Raw genomic sequence first — 23,597 nt, 5'->3', positions numbered from 1 at the left:
TTGATTCTTACAATCAGGCTGGATGGAAAATTAAAAATTCAATTGTTCGTGTCATTCTTTTTTTCCAAAAACGATGAAACTTTATTCTGATAATATGGATAGGCTTACAATCTCATCTTTCTCTCCATTCTTTCGACAGAATTGTCCGGGTGCATCGCACACGCATCACGTATACAATAACTACATGTAGACCATATTTTACCTATAGCTTTATTTCCCCTTGTCATTGGCTAACTTCTGAAAGAGCTGTTCGTATCTCATGGCTGAATTTCATTAAAATATATAATAATTAACATTACATATCGCGCGTTCTCGATTGACACATCCGACACATCTGCGTAGCACTCGATTATCATTCACGCGCTCGCTAAAATTCTCGCATTGTTACGACATTATCACTTGCACTCACGTTCGAGCATTAGCAGTACTGGTAAATTCATCATTTGTATTGGTATCTCTCGAAAAAATAAAAAACGAAGAGAACGTTTAGAGAAGAAATGATCTTATCGTGTATGTATAACATTCACATCGAAGGCCCAGCCTTCGCGGCTTGTTACATATGGTATTATAACATAATATATATTTATATCATATAGTCTATACATCGATTCTATATATAAATTTTTTTCTCTTTCATCTGTCCGCTCTCTCGCTCTCACTTGAAAATCTCTTGTAATCGATTTTAAATATTTTATATTTGTTTGAAAACATGCAATATACGTAACTTTCCAGTTCCAGTTATATTATACAATACTCACATCGATTCATTGTCCGTGTCTCTTTGCATTGCTCAACATGCCATATATATTTTCGTGTATATTTTGCGTTGTATATGACTTCGTTAAGGATGAGGGGAAAATCTCTCTTAGGTCTGTTATACCCGCATGCGCGCGGACGCGGGACCGACAATACAGCTCATTTTTGCACGATTACCGACTACCAATGGGATTTCAAATTGAAAAAACCCATCAGCAGCGACGACGTCGTTCAAAGTCATTCTTTGTGTGATGCAAATCAATTTTTTACGATTCCGCGAAAGCACCAAGTAGGAAAAAGTAGGTGATTGGCAATCTCGTCGCGAGAGAAAAAGCCATTGTAATTGCTCGCTGAAATGCGGGCGAGTATAATGCACGCCGAAACGAGAAGACCCCGGCGGCGAATGCGTGCTTATATGCGTGAAAGCCAGAACGAAAGCGCCATCCGCTCGCGCCCACGGAAAGCAAGTCGAGCGGAAAAAACGAAAGCACCGTCATCGGCTATCGCGAACACGCGAATTAAGGAACAGAATGCGCGTCTTTGTGCGGATTTTCGTAATGCAAATCCTCGAAAAAGAAAGTCACGGTCGTCGCGTTTGCGTTTGCAGGCGGCGCGAGTCGCGATCGCGCGAGAGAACGACGCGTCGGTGAAAAAGGACGAGAAAGCGAGAGGCGGCCGTAAAAAGTAATCTTGAGAGCGTAGAATTGAATGTACGCTAGCGCGTCTCTCTTATCGCCCGATGCGACGCTCACCGTCATCGACGTATAGCGACTTTCACGTGTTTTTGTACTGTCGTACGTATGTGGGTTCGATGAGCTCCAAGCCTGGAAAAAAAGTACATGCACCTCTCTCTCTCGTTTGATTCTCTCAAGAACGACAGAATTATCGAAACGGTAACAGCCACCGGAGTGACTACGGACAGGCAAACAGATAGACAGACAGACCGACGACGAAAGAGGACGTCGCGCGTAGGTCAGAAAGAGAGACAGAAAGGTTGGATAGAGTAGATGATCATCGTACATCGAGCACAGCCAGTCTATCGTTGGGCCTCGGCGACTCAAGGTACCGAGCCGACAGGCAGCAGCAGAGGGGTGCTCGCCCCGCTCTCGGCGTTGTGATTCGGCAGACTCTCGCTGTTGGACTGCGCGACTGGCTGAGGCCGGACGTGCGACGGCGACAGAGCTGGCGGCGCGCCGTTGCCCACCAGCGACGTCTGAGATTGCTGCGAGCTGCCGTAAAACGAGTGTCGCGGCGTCGAGATCGATGGGATTTGGTTGAGACTCGTGCACACCTGCTGGATCTGCTGCGGGTGCTGCTGATGGACGTTGTTGTTCTCAGACGGAGGCATCGACTTTTCACCTCTCAGCCAGTACGTCGTCTTCTTGCCTTTGCCCTGCGTCAACAAACAAACTTTTCGAATTTTCTTCCCGAACCGACGACTTTTGCCACATTCACACGGAGCTTTTCGAAAGCTCTGCTTGCCCAATTGCATCGTAAGAACGTTGCTCCTAAACTTCACCGAGCGTGTACTCGCTCAAATACATTATTCAGCTTTCAAATAATACAGTTTGAACGCTTCGCAAACGAGTCACCGACTTTGCTTTTCACTTTGTGAAATAATCTTTGGCAAATCCGATTTAACTAATAAATAAGCCAAACAAGAATCCAGCATTCGACAAGATAATCGTAATGTAGGATTCAATTTGCGATACGCTATATACGACGCGGTAGCGGAGCTTCATTAAGAGTAGCATAGTAGCCATTTGTGCACAACATATCATGCTCATCCTAGTTTACGAAGCTTCGGCGAAATCCTCTCGGGAAATCCGTGCTGTACTGACGAATGTAAATAAATACGTCGATTGGTTTGTTTGATCAGGATGTACAAATTAATTCACTGTCGTGGAATTTACTGGTCTCTCAGAGGCCTTGAATCGATTGGTCAATGCAATGCTCGTGTATTTGTTCAAAGAATTTTATTTTATCTGGATGTTCTTCGAAAATAGTGGAAAAATACCATTGATCTTACCTTAAGCTCAACCTCCCCACGGAGCACAAGATCAAAGGTCCCGAAGGTATCGAGCAGTTCCTTGGTATCTGTGCTAACGTGTATTTTTAGTTCTGCAAAAGAAAGCATATTTACGCACGCGAGTCATCAAACGAAGTTTTTCAGAGCAATGATTAGTCCGTAGAAACACGAGCGCCGTGTATTGTTCGACCGACAAGAAGAAGAGGGATCTCCTCGAACACAATCAAGGACATTTCAGAGCAAATCGATTTCCACGAAAAGCTCAGTTGAGCAAACTTCGCCCGGAGGAGTCAAGGGACAGCAGCTGATAATATACTTGTGCGAACTTCTCGTTGAATAATTTGGCAGGGCGTCCTGAAAGTCTCCCGCCAAATTTGTTTTTAGTACCGCCACCCTAAACTTGATTTAACTTTCCAGCCGGCATTTTTGCTCATGTCTCAGGGACGTCTCAACTTGCAGACTCTCTCGGAAAAGGTCTCGGAATCGATCGCGCCCATGCAGTAGCAACAGCCGCCAGTATCGTCCACGCACCCGCAGTGCCAGCCTTCTCAAACAACGTCGCGCTTTCTCTTCATTTCAGCACGCGACGTACGCACATTATGTAAGCCGTGATTGTTTTTTCCCCTAACGGCTGAGAAGAGATTCTCACGGTGACGGTGGTGAGATTCGCTCAACGCTCTTGCCGATAACTATTTATTTCAACGTGCCGCCCTATTATTCTAACATTTTTTTTCGCTCCGCGCGACAAATTATCGCTACTTTGTTCATCCAATCTACAAGCAGATGCTACTGAATCATTAGTTCATTCGCGTCTCCTGGCTTTTCCATAATCAATTGCATGATTCAAGAACGCCTCGTGGTCCTTTCAACACTGGCTAAAAGTTTTGTCCCCGCGACCCTTTGACAAGTTTAACGGGCACCTGCGCGACTCAATCGACGGAGGTCAAACTGGCTGGCGAGTCAACAATAACGTCACGGGCAATATCTGACGCTCATGCACAATGCCGTATAGAAGGAACCTGTGGCTCGCTGTGAAACTATTGCAACTGCTATCGCGCGACTTTTCGTTTAATTTCCGGATTATTTCGCCCGCGGACGACCGAAACTTTTTTCCCATGTGGTTCCTTCATTATCCTGCATGTTTGCACTGTTGAACAAAAACTGAACGCTGGCGCGGCATTCATCTAGTGCAGAAACTGGGACGCTCGCTTTTACATTTTATTAATTTTTGCACGAGCGAACGCATAGCAAGGGGGGAGCGAAATCACTCAGAGCTCTTCTCGACAAATTAAAATAAAAAAAAAGAAGAAAATAACAATAAAAATAAAGAAAACCCGATGAAAAAAGTAGTTAGAACAACAGTCGTGCAGCGCGCGCGAAGAAGGAGGGCGGATAAAATGCATGCACGCTTAGAGTGGAGCGAGCCGTCGGCTTTCGTACGTGACTCGACCTACTTCGGAATGACTGCGAGTCGGCAGAAGTGGCGCGAGACAGAGCGAGAAAGGGCCAGGCGAGACCGAAAGTATCCTACTACAGCGCTGTATCCGGCAATCCTGACGATTCAGTGGTGGCTTTTAAGCTCTTTAGTAGCTCCACCTCCTCCTCCTCCGCCCTACAGATCTATCAACCGCAACGCTCGGCAAGTATGCCAATTACTTGTTTTTCATTCCCGCATTCGTCTTGCTTTTGGCCCGTAACTTCGTACGTTCGTCGTCAGCCGACGTGCCTCGATCGAATCAACTTGCTTCTCCGTTCCTGAAAACGAATCCGGCGTTTTGCTGAACTACGAAAATGACCACGCTGCACACTCTCCGCCCGTGCAATTCAATGAAATTATCAAACGAGACTGTTGAATGCGATAAAACCAACAAATACGCGCCATTTGAGCGCCAGGCAAACACACGACACTCCTTGTACCGTTCGATTATACTTCTGAATATACTTGATCCTGCTCTTTCAATTGTCAGCACCGGTCACTCGCGCGCAACTCGTAAACGTATTTGCGATTTGCTCGTTGTGTTTCGATCAAACGAAACTCAAGGAGAAAAGTAGGAGCAGTGCGCAGCGCGTCGGGCAAGCGAAAAGTCGGATAGAGTATTTCCGCGGCGTCCCAGAGGCTCAAAAGCGCTCGAGTGAAAAATTCGGGTTAGCGATAAAAATCGACCAGTTTTCAGTTATGTGCCGATGCGCGCTGGTATATGCAGATATCCCTGCGGAGCTCGCTCGCTCGCAAATCTGTTTTTTATTTTTTTTTGTTATTGTTTCTCACGTAAACCCCCCATGAGACACCTGCATGCACGTATCGTCCATTGCGAATGAAAATCTCAGGGTCGCATGTACAAGGCAGTGAGATGGCTCGCTTACCTTCGCCGGTGCTTTCCATCCTCGAGGCCGTATTGACTGTGTCGCCGAACAGGCAGTACCTTGGCATCCTGAGACCGACGACGCCCGCGACTACGGGTCCTGCAACAAGCCCCCATTATACATGACAAATATTAACGTCCGTTTGATGTACGTGGATGACTACGAGTCCGAGCGCGCTTGTTTATGGGCTTCTCAAAACTTGGCTGAGTTGCAACTAGCTCGATAAGCAAATTCTTTGAGTATTTTCGTTCTCATACTTTCTTCATTAATTAATTCGATCTCACAAGCTCACTGCCAAAGGGTGTAGCGAGTAATTTACTTTGCTCGCACCCTTCGTATCCGCGTTTTCTTTTCCGCCTGCGACAGCGAGACCGATAAAAACATTTACTTCTCGCCTTATTTCCTCTTATCGCCTCGCAATTGCTATTTGCTTTCGAGCTAAATAAATTATTCGGATAGACGTTTTGAAATGAATTTTCCACGAGGCCCAAGACACTTCTGTCGGGATGGAACTCTGATGAAAGATTCCCTTGGGTGGTAGGGAAAAGTTCTCCACTCAAGCGGAGATCCCTTCGAGTGATTAGCTTACATTGCTTCGAAACGCTCTCAACCAAACGAATTGTTCAGCATCACTTTCTACGACGTACTTCCGAAAACTTGGCACCGTTGACCGTTTTATAAACCGACTCGTGATAACTTCCCTCGCAGTAATTATACAAAAGCATAAAACAGCAACAAGAACAACAACTATAAGAAAAGATACGTTTGAGCAGATCCCAGAAAAATTTCTTTCATTGTGACAAAAAAGCAATTTTGTCCGACTGCATGAACTAATGAATTTTCACACGGGGCTAACAGTCGCCAAACGAAGCACTGCATTCTCACGCTGCAAAAGCGCGTGCGTGCTCGATAAAGAAACTTTCGTGAAAACAAAAGTATCTTGAGAGCTGACGATTCTAATCTTCCCCCTAAAGAAAGAAGAAAAGGGAGGCAGAATGAGCGTGAGATAGCAGAGGAGGAGGGTAAAGAGAAGAATCGAAGCGTGCGAGAAAGAAATACGAGCTGGCCGACTTGATGGATGTGGTCAATCGAGTGCAGCAGTGTCACGCAACAAACTGCCGACTTTGTGATATTTCAAACTGCCAGAAGACAACTGCGCGCCTGCCGGACAGTAGACGATTGGAGAGAGAGAGAGAGAGAGAGAGAAAATAAGGAAGAAAGAAGAGGGGCGAGGCAAATGCGAGAATCCGGCTACGCTGATCTGTCGAGGGAGCAAACTGAATTTTGCTTCAAGGTTATATCCGAACCCAAAGACTGTGAGCTCCTTGCACTGTTATTACAGGACGAATCTCGAATGTTGAATATAAATCACGTGAACGTTAACTGTCTATTTGCTATCAAGTACGCGTATTATCATCCCTTCATTCGCTCCATTTTCGCTCTCTTACGAGTATAGTTACACCAATGCACGCCGGATTTTCTACATTTACGAGCGTGATATATCGACGATAACATTGTCGCGCGGCAAATAGCCTTTTCGACCTTTTAAGGAGCGCCATTAATAAAAACTATCCTACGCGCCAGATGCGCTCGATCGAATCGGATGCTGACAAACAATTGTTTCTCGATAATACAAGTACCAAAACAACAAAAAAAACACAAGGAACATCTTGCTCGTCGTGCAGAATTGCTATTACGCGAGCGACTGATGGGGCGTAGACTTAGCGATGACGTTATAGGCGATTGTACGTGCGCTGCGCCACCTTATCAACGGGCGATACGTGACGCTAGGAGTATGTCTCACCAGTGTGCAAGCCGATTCGTAACTTCAGCTGCTCGTTAGGCCTGTGACGAATGCGGAACGTCATGACCGTGTCCCTTAGGGCCAAACTCATCCTGGCTATTTCCCTCGCGTGGTTCATTCCATTTCTCACTGGTAGTCCTGACACCACCATGTAAGCATCGCCAATAGTTTCCACCTGCGAACACACGAACAGTCATTTTCATATCATCTGCGTAGACAAATACTCGATCCTATGTTCATCGCAGATACTTTTTTCAGTATATATCCATAGCGGAATCTCCTTGAGGTTACGAGGCTGCTTTTATTATCGAGAGTCATAAGTATAGGTCAGAGATAATGTCAATGATGGAATGTCGATGAAAGCGTTCATAGCCGATGAGACATAAAAAATTCATCCGGTAAACATAGCTTGAAAAAAATCAAGTTCATACCCTGAGAGCTTTGGATACCAAGCATCAGAAGCTGAGCGCAGTTTGATTTTTCCGAAGCTCATCCATTATATAGGTCCTTTCACGCCGAGTGGCTGGCGAACTAAAGCAAGCAGTTCGACTGCTTGTACACTATCAATTGCACACAGGTCCTTTTGAATCGGTCAAACGTGCTTCTTATTTGTTCCCCCAACATTACTTCCCTCTCATTTTGATCGCATTGTCGAGATGTAATCGAACATGTATTGTCATCGACTTATTTATTGTCCGTCACGCATAGAAGCGAATAGAAACCACTGTTGACGCTCCGTAAATTCGTTACATAGCTCCATAGTCATTTTCCGAGGCAATGTTTAGCTAAGAAGTGCACAGACCGGCAATTTTTTCCGGAGCAGAGATCGAATATTTTGTTCGTGCCGAAAGTGTCTGCATCTTCCCGTCTGACGTCAAGTAAGCGCGCGTATCCCGTCCGACAATGTTGACCTGATTTAATCTTAATGACAATGACGCCGACGTGCCCGACAAACGTATAACAACCTTTGATTGCAAAACCCTTCGATACAAGTAATTTCCGGCTCAGGCACATATATCCCGCTTAGCTTCTCAACATAATCAAAGCCACGGCAAATGCAGCCATAGAGACGGGAGCAGCGGCACGGAATCCAATTGGTGTACATAGCAATGTATCGCTCTAATGGATTGTCGATAGGGACGTTGAGGCGCATGGGTGTAATGTAACTTTGAATGGCCGCTGACTTTACAACCACCGGATTAGCCGGCAAGCTGGAATTAGACGTGGGCGAGGAGCAACTTTCCGACAAACTGGCGTTACTGCCAAGTTTACGTTTGTTCGAAATCTACTTTACTGCCGAAAGTCTTGTTCGCTTTGCAATGGAAATCGAATGACTCGTGCTAAGCCTCAAATGCCTAATCGAATCTGTCTATTTTCTTAATTTGCTTGGAACTTAGAAGAGATATTTTAACAGCTTAGCGAGAAGCTGTATTGAATACATAATGACATTCATTTATGTTAATATATTCCAATAAAATATTCCATACGTTCCATGTCGATTAATCATTCAATCGATCATGACAGAAATTCAATTTTATTTCTTGGAAGTTATCGGTTGCTTCTTATTTATGCGGTTACTTCAAATGAAAATCTTCATCGAAATAAAACTTTTACATATATTATTATTTATCCAAATTGACTTAGAAAATAAAAGCTCTTGGAATGATCGTTGAACGTATCATAAGATTTCTATTATGTACCATCGCAATTAAACCCGTTGGAAAAATTAGTAACCATTAATGTCTATAATACGGACATCAGAGGCAGTAGTGAGCTAAATCCTTAGCTCAGATTAATTGCTGCGAAGAACGATTCGATTAAATACATACGTGGCTGGTCGAATTTTCATTCAGTGCGAAACTACGATTGCGCAATTTTTGCTTTATCGTGCCCACCCATATTTATTCATTGAAAGCCGTTGTTTGTCAGCTGGCCATAGATATGGAATTTTAGTGATCTGCGAGAAACTGTAGCAAACGAACGACGAAACGAAGAAGAAAAGAAAATTGCATCGTTCTCCCCTTCGATGTAACAAAATCATCAAAGCTTTCTTAGTCGGACCTATCTCTGGTATTTTTCTTTTTTTTCCGCTTGTTTCTTATTTCTCTTCTTCCGGCTAGCCGTACGTATAAATTGTTCGAGCAGAACACGTCGATAAATCAAAACAAGTTTCTTTTTTATACGTACATTCCTAACTTGCGGATAAAAGAGTAAAACAAAAAGTTAGATATTGATCAATTTGTCTGGTTTACCTTGTAAGCGTCAAAATTCTCGAGGATGGAGTCGAAACACGTGTAGAGGTCGTTGAGGAAATCGACGACCTGCAGCGGTGTACTCTCTGCGGAGAGGCTGGTGAAGCCGACGATGTCGCTGAAGTAGATGGTTACCGAATCGTACATCTCGGCGATCACGCTTTTTCCTAGAATCAGCTGCGACGCCACCGACCTACACGACAGTTAGTTAAAACTTTTTTAATTACCTGACGGCACTGGGAACAAAAGCGAAAAGCGCGGTAGCATGTTCATTAGCTAGCGTCAGTGCGTGAAAAATTCCTACGGGGCCAAGGAAGCAAGAGTAGTATGAAAAAAAAATAGCCAGAAAAACACAACAAGCCTTGCTATAATTCACGAGAATTATTGTAGCTATGGAAAGAAAGCTTCGTTATAGCCACTTTCTCGCTTTATACGAGAATACAATGCTCGCGTATCATCTCGGAAAAGTGAGAAACTGAAAAGAAAAAGATCATTCGAAAGACCGTGCGGATAATGGAGCTTACGGAAAAGTCTCGAATGAAAAAGCCGGAGAAGCGTCGAAGCAGGAGCATTTTAATCAAACGCGCTGGACTTTTCATCCGCGTCGAGTTATTTCTTTTGAAAAATACTTTCGAGTGTCGGCAGTAAATCCCCGGCCGGAGCGTCGGCAATTATACGTGAAAGAGCTGCTCATCACTTCAAAGACGTTCACATAGATTGCATCAATGCTGCATTATGAAACCCGATGTAGTGACTTGAACATCAAAAGAAGCAATCGCGGCGTCTGACACAAGGCTGACCCTTACTACTGATTTGTTCAATTCCACGTACAGATTCCCTCGTCGGCTCGTGAATTGCTCAGCGTATTCGTGTACGATGGATCCTCGTGCTGACAATCAATCAAGATTTAGCGAGAGCCACGGGCGTCTATTGCTACAATCCTTTTTCGAGAAAAGTCGTCGATGTGCGCGCGCAGAAAAAAGAGGAACGAGGCCAAATCGGAGACAATTAGGCGTGTAACACGAGCTCGAGCTTGAAGAACAGAAACGAGAAAGCTTCCACTGTATTTCAGTCGTGAAGGTGATGATGTTGAGCGCGCCTCGGCTTTGGATTGGTCGTTAGACCGATGGGATGATTGTGGCTTGCCTTGTTCACGGAAAAATCCAGCGCTTAATTTTCAATAGGCTCTAATTGGGTTCAAAGATTCAAAACTCTCCGCTCTCTTTCCATCACTTTACGGAGAAGTTGGATTTAAAGCTCCAGCAAAGTTTCGCTGATGCGATTCGAGTCGATAAAGCTCGCGGCTTTCCTGGCAAACCGACTAATCCACGTTAATTAAAAGTCACAATTAAATGGCGCGCGCGCGACCGAGTGTGCAAACAAACGAGCACACGCGCGAGTGAGCGAGCCGTTAAAAGTTAATGGCCGCAAAAACTAGTTAAACAACAAAGCGAGGGCAAAGGCTAAACGAGTCTGGACAGTTGCAAAATTAGTTTTTCGCCGTCGCGCGACGAAAGCCACGTCGATTCCGCTGGGCTTGGGAGCAAGGTAGCGCGACGAAGATTTCCTTGGGGGACAGCGGAGGAGAGAGCGCAAAAAGGCAAGCAAGAGCGTGCGAAGAGAAAGCGTCCACTCACTTGGGCAACAACTGATAGAGCAACTCCTCGCATTTTCGTTTCTCCTCGAGATAGTCAGCCGTGCGCTCAGCCACAAGGTTCTCCAAGTTGTCCGCGTAGTGCTCCATACGCGAGAGCAGATTGTCCAGTAGATTATTGATTCGGCTGTCCCTGCAAAACAGAAAAAAAGCCGAGCGCAAAGCTTGTTATTCAATTTATAGCCGGGCGAAAAGAAATACGGGCGGCAAATGAAATTTTGATTTACAAAAGTGAAAGAGGCATTTCGCGCGCGCGCGCGCGCGCGGTAATCACATTTCACAGAGCGAGTTTTTCAATCGAAAGCAACTCGAGGGAGAGAGGCTGTTATTACGGTGGGTACGCCACTAGGAGATTGCAAATTGGAGTGCGAGTACTGTGTGCTGTCCGACGTAAACAAGTTTTACTACTTATTTCCTCTTTTGCTTAACGACTCCTCACGCATTAAAACTTTGAATGAGCTGCAACGTTTCGATCAAGTTGTGCACGGGGCTGCGCTGCGGGGGGGGGGGGGCGTATGTTGAGTAGATATTGAAAAATAAATGAGGCTCCGGTAAAGTAAGAGAGTTTCGGATATTACAATGCACGGACAAAGCAGCAGCATGTGGCAGAGTAAGTTTGTTCGCGAATTAGTTGTGACAGATCCCCGGGACTATTTGCAGTATCGCGCTTGTCTAAGCAAAGAAATAACAATGCCGGGGAAATAGACCGCGAATAAGTACGTTGTAAAAGAAGCAGCCAACTAGTACAGTGTCAGTAAACTTCCAATTAGCGAGTGCCACGCGGATTGAACGACTTTTATTGCGCGCATCGTTAAGTCTAACATATTACGAGTAATGGGCACCTCCCTTTCTAACTGATGTCGATGTTACCGACCCTCGTTATCAACGCATAGACTGTGCAGTTATCTTTTACTCGGATTTGGAGCCACAAGAAATGAACAATCAGACATAGCAGCTCTATACGTATTCCGCGATTAAACATGGAAACTAGAGCTTAGTTAGTACTACAAGTCATGCACTATATCGTAAACAAGAGATAAGAATAATGAAGGCTGACCTACAGCGAGATTGGTCGAAAAACAATCATTCGCCAGCTGACAGATTCTTGCTTACAGTACTGCTCTACTTTGAATCATTGAATGACTGACGACTGGCACAGCTCATTATTAGTCGAGTGTTTCAAGACCACGAAATTGCGCGGTCTATTGCCATGCGCATCTCTGTAGCATCCATGACAGGCTCGTTCCAGAGGAATTTCGCCAGAAGTTATGACTCGGCAACAGAGTCAATTTTGCGCTGGTTGATTGATGAGAAGATACGCGCAAATCGCACGCGTGCATTAGGCATCAACGCTTTATTAATGAATCTTGGTGCATTTCAGGAAAATACTCGTTTGTTAGCTAACTTTTTCTCATTAGCGCTGAAATATCTCGCATTGATTATATTGAATATCTGCCTCAGCCGGATTACGCAAAAACAATTATTGAACAGTATGCTCGAGGTATCGACAGTATTGACCTGTACTGTTATTGAAATCATGCGTAGGTTGCACGGAGATCAAAGCTTAGCTTAAATCACTTGAGCGCTAGATGCTGGCTGTGCACGCTCGTGAATCCCGATCCAACGAAATTGGAGAGGCCGTTGACTACGTCATAATATCTGTCTGCTACGCGCGCGCGCATCTGTATATATAGGCGTAGCATACAGAGGGGAGAGGCTGCTAGGGTATATAGCGGAGCGCTTGATTTGAATCGATATATACGTATGAGCAGGCCGAGGGCGACGACGTCGAACGGGCGACTATAATATGCGTGCACTCGCCAAGCAAACTCGCGAATTCAATGATGAGAAATTTGAAATGCGTACAATCCAGCATTCGCCATTTAGCTGTCGTGAATCGTTGTTGTTAATGTTCTGGCGTATAAAACCGACATGCCATTGTATGTGCGTTTCGCGAATAAGCGCACGGGAAGAGCAGGTTATTGATTTACTCTCGCTATCTCTGCTATTTGCTCGGTCTGTTCATTTACTAATTCAAAGCTCGGTCATTTCTAGAAAAAGTCTGCAGATGAACGTCAGGACAGCGCAGCTGTTGTACTGGGTTTCGAGTTTTTACTGTTAGTGCACAACGCGGAACTTGATCCCCTAGCCACTGATGAAAGAGAATACCAGTGGAACAAATGCCATGCATCTGTGACACGCTAATACAAACAACATACAGTGACTTTGCATCTGAAGTTCTTTTATTGAAATTCAGATGCTGTTTCGGCTCTGCTTGTACGGTTGATAGAAAATTAAGCGGGCGATAATGCACAATGATAAAAAGTAATGCAGGTTTGTGCTTACTGACCGATATATGTATGTACGAGCGTGATGATATGACCTCTTGGAGAACGGGGAGAGAGAGAGAGAGAGAGAGAGAGAGAGAGAGAAATGAGGTTAACGTAAGTGGAGCAAAGGTAGACAGAGCTCACGGAGCCAGAGTCACTCGCACGAGCCCTGGAGCTAAAATTGCGGCGAGACGCCAATGGCGTCGCCATGCCCCTCTGCTCTCTACCAACGTTCAAATGGATTCGCCGACTGAATACCCGTACAAATCTTGATTATTGCACGAGTACGGCTGATGGGGCGGGGGTGGGTGGGCGGAGGAATTGAAATTTTCAAGCAAGTATTATTTTGAGCAAGAGTAGCCGCGCGCTCGGCGCGCAATCTCGTTCCTTCGAAAAAGTAGAGAGCAAGAGGAAGTTTGCCGAGGGGAAGAAATATCGGCGCGTGTTTAAGACAGATAATACGGAATGAGGTCTCCCGAGAGAAATGAGAATGCCTCGCTCTTCCGTTTTTTAATATTTCAAAGTTGCCGCTAGCTCGTGAACATCTTACAGCTTCGTATAAGTAAGCTTCGCGAGTGCGCTCGATTGAGGACAAGATTGCGCCTCTTATCTACCATCAGCGCGTCAAAGTCACGAATGCCTTTATTTTATGCACTCTGTTCCTGCGTGAAAAGCACTCGAACATGCGACACTGCCGCTGCTAATTTATTCATAAACACGACAAATATATAAGTTCTACGATCATCGCTTATGCGTTTATCATAGATTATCTATGCAGAAATTTTCAAAACATTTATATTAACAGTGTGAATCACTTAAAAAATATGTATTATATGCAATATTTAGGTGGACTGTTGAGATTTTTTCCGTTAGCTGGAGCTACGTGTCAGAGATGGATAATCTCGAGGTAGCTAGAACATTAAATGGAGCAAACTTGGAGGACTGGAACACTTTCTTTTAGCTCATTCATCATTTTAACAATACATCATTTTAATCATTTCAACAGTTTAAAATTAAGACTTATCTTTTCAAATTTTTTTTTATATGCGAGAGGATTTGTATCTACTTAAAATATAAAATTAGGGGATTTTTTTAATAAAATTTTTTCCATAGTGAATCTCAACGACAAAATAAGTCTGCTTTCTTGAGCAAATGTTAGTTTATCTCGGTTAATATAACGATGCTTACGGCAGAGGACCAGGATCAAACTGTTTCAAGAGCATCTCTTGCTCAATAATGGACAACATTGTTGATTCCTTATGGCGCATTTGTTTCAATATCGCGAGCAAATGCCGAGTATTGGAACTAAACTGGATCAGCCGAAGAGACGTAATAGGAGTTCGTTAAAACTGCAATATCCATAAAATGTATTACATCGCGGTAGGTCAACGCGAGTCAAGAGCACAAAGATGAAAAATTCATCCGAGGCAGAGAAAGAGGCAGAGGAAAAGAGTGGCTGGCGAGCGTATTTCACACGATGAATATACGCCGAGCAAGCTTTTCCCTCGAGTTCTCTCGCCTGCAATGTACCTATTGCATATTGAATATCGACATGGCCCCCTCGCACTTCGGGACAAACCTTTGCCCTTTACTGCCTTTTTTGTACATCTCTGCAGAATCACAAGGAGTTAAGAGCCTGGAAAGGGGGATAGAAGATTTACATGCCCACGTACGTTCAAGTGAAAGGTCCGTTAGTGGGGCATGATCAAAGATGTCTAAAGAACCGCGTTTCGGCTGACCTCCATCGATTATGCATTACGGGCCATAAAAGGCGAATGTTGGGGTCGAGTCGTAAAATACGAGATTAACGCGAGGGCAGCTGCTCGCTTAGCTTTGCCAAACAAACGGAGCTTGATCGCCAATCGGCGGATATTTCTCACGAGCGCGAGTTTCCTCCAGTAGCTTCGTAAAAATATAAAGGGCCAAACGAATTCTCTTTCCCCGGCGAAAGCTCATGCGTGCATTAGCTCTCGCCGAAAGTAGTGTTTTATCGTCATATCTATTTGACGTGGAGGAAGAAAATGTTTAATTCAGAGATTATAACGGCGGTATAAAATTTCAATCCATCAGGCGCTATCGTGAAATTTAGCATTCGGGGCATGTCATCTCGGGCTTGATCCGGCACTTCATCCAGCGCTGCTGCTGCTCTCGTGCATGCAATCGCTGCGCCAAGAAGGAGACTTAGACGAGGGAGGAGAATCAGGAGGAGTGAGAGAGAGAGAGAGAGAGAGAGAGAATGGATCGATGGAAAAGTCGGGAAGTATGCCAATATCAGAGGTGGCTGACCAGAGAGGCGCATAAATGAACACGAGGCTCCCGGTCACGCAGAGCCACTCGACCACGTAGCATGCTCGGGGAATTTTTCTGCGAGACCGTACCTTTTCTCCTCTCATTTGTTTTTCCCCTATTTTTGCATCGTCCACACGCTTGAGTTATTGAGTTATAGACATTGGAGACAGCAAGTAGTTAGTTCCAATTCTTCATTTTCTTACGTCCTGCTTTGCAGCTCGAATTCAATTCTTCGAGCACATTCGAGTGCCAATTTTATGAATTTGTGGATGATACACATCTCGAACGAATACGCAACCGATAAAATCAAATTGTCGATTGCGCGTTTTTTATGATTATTCATGATGCGAACTATAAATATCTACCAAAAATACCTTATGGTATTTTTAGTATATATATAGAGTGGCTAACAAAAATTGCACATGTCAAAGTATTATTATCTAACACACTTACTTATTAATTTTTCGAACGATTTCTTTCAACCCAGCAAAATCTGGTCGACCGGCAGGATCTTCGGCCCAACATCGATCCATCAATGATGCAACCTATATATTAACAACCAATTACATTCCGCTTTCTAAAAGTTTTGATAAAGGATGTGCTTCATAAAAAGAAGAATGATATCAATTCACGGTTAACGATAAAAGTCTGACTTACAAAGTAGCTCATTTTCAAGTTGTAAAGCTTACCTCTTCATCGACAGAAGTTTCATCCAGGAAAGGCCTCAACGGAGATCCACCGCCCCTTCGAACTCCTTCAATTATCTCTGTAACACAATGAAAAACAGTTGCAATTAATCTCACGAAGCCAACGCTGTTGATCCTCATATTGAATCCTTCTCTATATTTACAATTGGACTTTCTGTACACTATAATTATCCGCTATTCAAACTAAATACAAAAGCTCAAGTTTATATACTTCAGTAAATTTATGTAGATGTCGAGAAATTTATTAATTATAATTTGACTTCGAAATCCTCGATTCCTAGGAAGGATCGTGTAATGCTAAAAAAGTAAAAATATGATACCACTCGACCGAAAAAGGATCTTTTACCCTCTTAGCTCTCGGCAATAAGATACAAAAGCCACACTGTAAGCCAAGACATTACCTATCCACTCTGCTCAAAATTTCAAGACTTCGTCTGTTTTCCCATGAGCGAATAAAGATATAGCCGCGGTGTAGTATAGTCCTGGCAGCTTAGCAAAATTTAACGTACATTCATATTCAGTATTCTAAGCATGATGTATATTTGAGTTCTGCCCAAGCTTTTTCATGCATATAACTTGGATACGTTTTTTCCTCTCTTTAGAGTAAATTGAAAGAAAATAAAATTGTTTTCGACCCTTCGTTCTCCAGTTACATGCCTGAGAGAAAGAGAGAGAGAGAGAGAGAGAGAGAGAGAGAGAGAGAGAGAGAGAGAAGAAAATGAAACCCGCGGGGGGTACAAGCAGAAGCCAGAGGAAGCGAGAAAAAAAAAAGAAACAAAGCAGGCGTGTCGTTTATCGAAAAGAAGGGAATGAATTACGACGGCGCCAAAGGTAATTTAGGTGAAAGTCTTTTCTTGAATTAAAACAAAATTGCCGAGCGGCATCGTACTTCACTTAGGCGCTCGCACGATTTTGATGAAAACAGCCAAAGTGAGAGAGGAAGATGCTTACACAAGCCCGTTTACATCATCCTCGCTAATTATAACATCTGAATAAAGCCGGTTGATTAGAGGCGTCGTTCAGCTTTTCGATTTCTCTAATCAACTATCATTGTTCTCTTGATCACGAAAAAAGAACGGGTGCGCAATTCCAACAGTAGCGCAAAAACGTAGAGTGTACTGTGTTTTTCTCGCTGACCGGACACCGATGGCTCGGCAGCGGTGGCCAGTCGTGCTATCTTTCAAGCACCGGCTAGTCCGTCGTTGCACTCGCGTGCGAGATCAGTTTTGCTTTTTGCTCGCGACGGCTGCCTGTTTACTTCTGTCGCCGTTTGCTTTGACACCTGCTTTACCAATTTGTTGACCTACTCCCCTACGTTCGCACCACTTCGAAAACAATAATCGAACTCGTGTTTGATTTCTCCGCGTCCGCTTCTTTAGCCACGCTAATCCCGTATTTTGTAAGCGATGAAAAAAGTTTGCTCGCACCAGAAAACATACATCAATTTCGTTCAGACATACATTGTAATCCACTAGCTCTTTCTTTTTCTCGCGCGAGTGCTTTATCGTAAATTACTTTCCATCGCCGTGTCGAGTACGCAGAAAACAAGTTCTCTTGCTTTTCCTCTGTACTTGCAACTCTTGAATAACTTGAGCGTGAAATCATTTGCGTGGCTACAAACAAAATAGCCGCCGGCGCGTGAAGCTAGAAAAACAATGGAAAGAAAGAAGAACGTTCGTAAAATGCCGAAATAATTCGAATTCCGCGACTGCAGAGCATTGCTCCCTCGTGAGAAATCCATTCCAGTGAATGGGAATGGTCTCGGCGTGAGGCAAGTTAAGGGGGAGGAGGTTATATTGCAGACGCGAATAGCGTCGCGGGCGTATTGATTGATCGTGCAAAATTACGAGGCTCCAGGGTGCATTGAGTGTGTGTAAAATAAAAACTTGGAGCCCGCTCTTAACGTCCCAAGATTCTTATCATTGTTATCTTGACTGAAATGCATGAATGCGACCCGATGAACGCATTCATTGTACCGTTCTTTTCCAATTAAAATTGTTTTTCGCAGGAGAGACAATGCCGCTCTTTATCTTCACGAGAATGAATAGATTGTGGCAATCATCGATAAAAAGGAAAAGAGATCAATGTTTTACCGAGGCGAAAAATTCAACGATCGTATTTAAACTAAATCCAGAGATTGACGTTAATTGAATCATGAAAAACTAACCGGATTAAATGGCTGATAAGACTCAAATAAAAAATAAGTCACTCAAGATTTACCAGGCATCACTCCGAAGCCCTCGAACCATTGACTCGACAACTTCATTAAACTAGCATAGCTCGACATTACGCGCACCCGGACGTCTCGCGCATGATTTTAGCCGGAAGCGTTCGCAGTGTAATCGCGTTGCATATATCGTCAGACAGTATTCGATAGCTCTTCAGTCCTGCATTGACACGCATTGTTCGTCGACATCGACACTCGGACCGTTTTAAGAGATCGAGAGCGGTCACTTCGTCACTTTTGAGGCTATCCTATCCGTTCAGATTTTTAGCTTATTACTGATATGTCAGAAAATTGCTTTCGACGCTGCTGACATGGACACGCCTCTCTCCACTTTCGCGAATGCCTCGTTTTCCGGCTCATCACTGCTGGTCGAGTGTCTGCCCGCATGGGTCAGCTTTTATTACTACTGATGGCTTAATTAAACATTTATTTATACATCTTTCTCCTTTGCTGACTTGTGCGCGTCCGCACTTATGCTATTGTCAACTATATTTCGCAAATTCAGCTTGAACTTCCTTCTTTTTTTCGTTTTTTGTCTTTTTTTTCTTTTTTATTTATTAATTTTTTTTGCCAAGAAAATCATACAAACGAAGAAAGTTTGTTTCTCAGTCTAGTCGGATTAACTATCGTGCAGTAAAAATCCTAGCAGGCGGTAGGTACGAGAGTCTCGACTGCACCGGACGCCACGTCTGACCATCTCGCGATAATACTACTGAAATATTCCAGTGACGCGCCTAGCATATATGCTTCACTTTACTCGTTGTTTGAGCTAGTAGACAAATTTTTAATGATCACGGATGCAAGATACTACACCTGTTGATGTATTAATCAAAAAACATAACCCGAATATTAACAATAATGTTGCTAAGAATTGAATTGAACACGGGCAAGTTGCGTTATAATAGCGATAAAAAATGTACAAGAAAAGTCATTCGGAGCAATGTGCTTTTATTATTGTAAGCTGAGCTGCTAGTTTTAACGGTTGAAATGGGCTTTTACGACCATAAAAGGGCTAGGCTTTCACAATAAAGGAGATCTTTATTGCTGACAGCTTTGAAGGTATTACAAAAAAAAATCTTTTAAAACCATTTCTGCTGGTTTTCTTCATTTAATTAGCAACCCATAATCGTTTTTATCGCCGTGCTGTGCATGCTTTAATGGAGTTGTAACGAACGAAATCTGATTTTTTTATTGGCCAATCGAATGCGGTACGAAGCTTTAGCTGAATATTATTTTATCAATTATATTGCCGACTTTGCGTCCTTGATTGTATCGATCCCACCCCATTGCGACGTAATCACCGTTAATTAGAGCCCGTGGTAAGCACTCGGTATGTAGTTACATTCACAATGCAGTCCCGATGAAATGTCAATGGCATAGCGCGCCTCGTAATCATAATGAGTTTGATGGATTGTGTGCAGCGCCGCGTGAAACGTACTGTGTTTGTAAAGGTCCTCGAGATATCCGCTGCAGTGATCGCAGTTGAGAGTGCAGTGCGGCCTGCGCACCTCGAGCAGCGGGCTGACCGCTCTACGGGGACTGGCTCCGCCTTCGGGACTGGCTCCAGGAATCGATGGTAGTGCTAGGCTGCTCGTGCTCGAGGCGTTGCTTCTCTCACCCATCATCACTTCTTTGTCTTCTCCTGACACCACTTCACCTTCTACGTCGACCTGTCGTCGTCGTTGTTTTTCTCTTTATTTTCGACTGCTCGGGCAGCCAAGTCGACCGTTTTATTGGAATTGGAAAGAACGTAAAAGAGATATTTGTACGCCAACGACCCCCCCCCCCTCCCCCTTACACGAATGCACACTTGTGCACACTGATTGCGCGAGCTTTTCCGCAACGCTGGATTATGAGTTTACTGACTCACGCTCGCGAGCGTGCTTATGCTGCATTCTATTCTCCGCGCGGTTTTCGCTTTTAATTAGCGGCTCTAACGAAATGTTTAATGTATTTGCTTTTGCGTGGTTCGAAAACATCAGTCACCATTCGATACGCCGTCGCTTTAAACTTTACGACTGCCCGCCTGTCTTCCATCAGTACGACACGAATAATGTTTGACCGCGAGTACGCAAATTGATTCAATTTGGAAATGGATGGTGCAGATTTTGCGTAGGGATACTAACGCCTGTAATTAACGGCTCTAATTCGGACGCACACTATATTCGTCGAATGAATTTTGTGAGTTGAGCGGGTATTAGGGCATCTGTGCTGCGTTACGCGTCAGAAACTTTTGTTGCGACTGAAATGTAAATGCGGAGCAGTATCGATGTAAGCGAAATGTTCGGCAGGATTACAGAGGTACTTGGGCGATATCGACTCAAACAAAGAGCAAAGGTAGCGGCTACGATTTTCAAGATATCGATTATATACGGCCGCTCGAGCTTGCAACTAGCCGTGAAGTCGAACAGCTGCCATCTCGAATGCAAGCAGCTTTGGGAAGAAAATATCGATGCTATGAAAGATATCTACCAATCCACAAAAAGCGAGGGAGTATTAGAAAAGTAAACAAGCGGGTGTCACGATATGCATCCCGAAATAGTCAACTCCCTGCGCAACAACGTCGGCCTGTGCCTCTGGAGTGGCAGAGCCCATCGGCCAATATTTCATTACCGGCCGAGACTATGAATAACGCTAACGATGCAAGATTTAAGGCCTGTCGATACAAAAAGCTCCGTGGCATGACTTGACGGGCAGTCAATCCATCCTTGAAGAGCCGTTGGGGGGTGTTCAGCCAGAGAACGGCAGTCGCTCATCACGATTGTTTCTAAATGAGGCTGCTTGCTGACGCGTACGCCTATCCAAGTTACTGTCTCTCAAGGACGAAATGGAGATCTTTCCGGCTACTCGCACTCCGCAAATCCCTAATTTATCTCTTTCTTTCTCGCCTTCCACTGTTTTCTCTTGCTTTTACCTTGCTTTCAGATTTTTCACGCGCGCTTTCGCTAAGACTTGAATAATTTCACTGGCCGGCCTATTTCCTTCAAATGTATTACCTGATTAATGTCGCACAAAGACAATACCGCTTATTGACGTCACGACGCATCTAAGACTTTTTCTCTTTGTTTCCTTTAATTAATTTCCTTTAATTTGCTTTAATTTTACCGAAAAAATTTAACTTGATTCTGAGCTACGCGAACTACTGGATAATCTTTTCGGAGCATTTATGCAATTAATCAGAAAAGTAAAGCCATAAATCTTGCTGACATTTTTCGCTTGAAAATTATTTCACGTTGCTTAGGTCACGAGCTGTGACGCTCTTTTTTCTTTTCAATCGAAAGCTGATTTCAAATATTGAACAACACGCTGAAAAGCCATCTGTGTATTTTCGCGACAAGAACTTGAAATTCCCGAAAGAACGAGCAATGGGGCACAGCATTCGTTCGAATGGGATTCAGTCTAATCCGAACACCATTGCACAGCCACGGCGAAAGTTCATTCGATGCACCGGTAGGTTCGCACATTCTCTTGCCCTTTGCGCGCGCGCGTGGGCACGGAATTTCGGTTTTCCTTTGACTGCCTCTTTCTGCCAGCGTATAGCAGCAGCCCCTTTGTCACGCGACCCACATTGCGTAAGCGAGAAAAATGTGTGCGACCGAATCGATATTTAGACCCGAAATACACAGGTACGCACGCACATACATACACACGTATTCTTTTGCGATTCTCGCAAGGCTACTTACTCAACGCAAGTCTTTTGCTAAGAAGCTTCGCAAGTTATGACACGCGTCTCACGCTCAAAGTCTCTCGTGTTAATACGGTTTCGAGCTTCCGCATAAACACAAATTGAAATATACGATGCGGTTAGGTCGCGGAGCTTTTTGTTCGTGCCGACCGAGAAAAGCTAAATAGCGTATGCCAGCACTCTCCCGAGAATTCATTTCCCGAGAAAACAAGATGAGACGTAAGCTGGAAGCATGCGACTCGATCCAACGAACCGTAAAATAAACAGCTTGCAAATATTAGCCTACGCACACTTTTCGTAAACTCAGTAGAGAAAATATTTCGGGAACAAATGCGAGGGCGAATTGCCGAGAGAGTTGCTCGCAAACAAAGGGCAAAGAGAGACGGGAAAGGATCGAACACGGTAAGAGTTTTTCTCGCAATGGTGGTGAGTCTTCGCCTTCCGTGAAAGTGCGTTGATGGTTCGTTGACCCGTGACCACTGCCGTGATAGCCACGCTACGTCTTACTTACATCGCAAGTGTAGGAGCAATCGCGAGCGACGTGCTATCTAGAGAATAAACCGTCGCGCAACTCTATACTATGGAAGCCACGGCTGACTTTGTCTCTCGAGCGGCTATTTATGTTTCACTGTTCTCTCCTTGCTATAGAACTACTGGTGTTTATTCTGTCGTCACGGCTACGTTTATAATCGGAGCAGCGTTGACGCAATGCAAAATAATGCCTGGGCGTATTACGAGAACACTACGTATATAAAGTCGCAGCGAAAGATCTATAAATATTCATATCTAAATGTCACGCACGCACACGTATACGCACACTATCGGTCGCCGACACACATCCGTCAGTCGTCAGCGTCGTTCCTCATGATCTCGCGTCAGACGAAAACAAACACACGCGGCTGGTCGCAGGCGACACGTGATCCCTCCAATTCCAATAAAAGCTGCCGAGCCAGCAGGCGAAACCTAGAGATCAACCGTTTTACCTATGAGGGGTGGAAAGCGCGATCGTGCGGACTTGTTGGAGCGCGTCGCGAGGGGTGGCAAGAGGGACAGCAAGTCGGGTAATTGCGGACGCGCCACACTGCTGGCGTGTGCGTTCCTCTGCGCGCGTTACTCTCAACTGAGCTTTCCCGATCGGCGAGTGGCCGGCGAGAGCTCGCTGGAGGCAGACTGCCAACCCCACGAGCGGCCGCGTCGATAATGCAGGAGGGTGAGACTTCGCGGAGGGTAGTCGCTCGCGAGAAGGCAACAGCGGGAGCACGCTTAGTCGCGGTGGTCGATTTATCGACGTGGCAGCAGCTATCTCCGGAGACGGATCGATGCTTCGCTGGTAAGCTTATCTCGTGCCGATAATTCGCGCCGCTCGTGCTCGCTCTCTCACCCGCGGATTTCAAGCTACTCAAACGACGCGCCTCCACTTGACCGTTCGAACGACAGCCCGGCCCAAGAACATCCAGAATTGACGGTGTCGTTTCTTGAATACCCAGCGCTCTTTGGAAT

The 23,597-nt window shown here is 44.6% G+C and overlaps 1 protein-coding gene across 5 annotated transcripts in view; it reads right to left on the bottom strand.

The window, feature by feature from the left end:
• Nucleotides 1-69: 69 nt before the first annotated feature.
• Nucleotides 70-23,597, bottom strand: part of LOC131668035 (atrial natriuretic peptide receptor 1) — a 70,112-nt gene continuing 46,584 nt past the window's right edge. For 3 of the 5 annotated variants that reach the window (XM_058941853.1, XM_058941854.1, XM_058941852.1), the window contains 8 exons: nucleotides 16,168-16,244; nucleotides 15,932-16,023; nucleotides 10,843-10,992; nucleotides 9,206-9,398; nucleotides 6,954-7,128; nucleotides 5,150-5,248; nucleotides 2,786-2,877; nucleotides 72-2,149 (listed from right to left, as the gene is read on the bottom strand). In XM_058941853.1, the coding sequence (XP_058797836.1) occupies nucleotides 1,814-2,149; nucleotides 2,786-2,877; nucleotides 5,150-5,248; nucleotides 6,954-7,128; nucleotides 9,206-9,398; nucleotides 10,843-10,992; nucleotides 15,932-16,023; nucleotides 16,168-16,244 (1,214 nt within the window). In that variant the 3' untranslated portion in view covers nucleotides 72-1,813. Of the gene's footprint in view, nucleotides 2,150-2,785; nucleotides 2,878-5,149; nucleotides 5,249-6,953; nucleotides 7,129-9,205; nucleotides 9,399-10,842; nucleotides 10,993-15,931; nucleotides 16,024-16,167; nucleotides 16,245-23,597 lie in introns of all 5 variants that reach the window. The other 2 variants (XM_058941851.1, XM_058941855.1) reach the window with 2 other exon arrangements.

This window comes from Phymastichus coffea, unplaced genomic scaffold, assembly GCF_024137745.1.
Source record: "Phymastichus coffea isolate CEN01 unplaced genomic scaffold, Cenicafe_Pcof_1.1 PCOF00072, whole genome shotgun sequence".
Taxonomy (NCBI): domain Eukaryota; kingdom Metazoa; phylum Arthropoda; class Insecta; order Hymenoptera; family Eulophidae; genus Phymastichus; species Phymastichus coffea.
The sequence above is the reverse complement of the archived record's forward strand: the minus strand, read 5'-3'. Positions and strand labels throughout refer to the sequence as shown.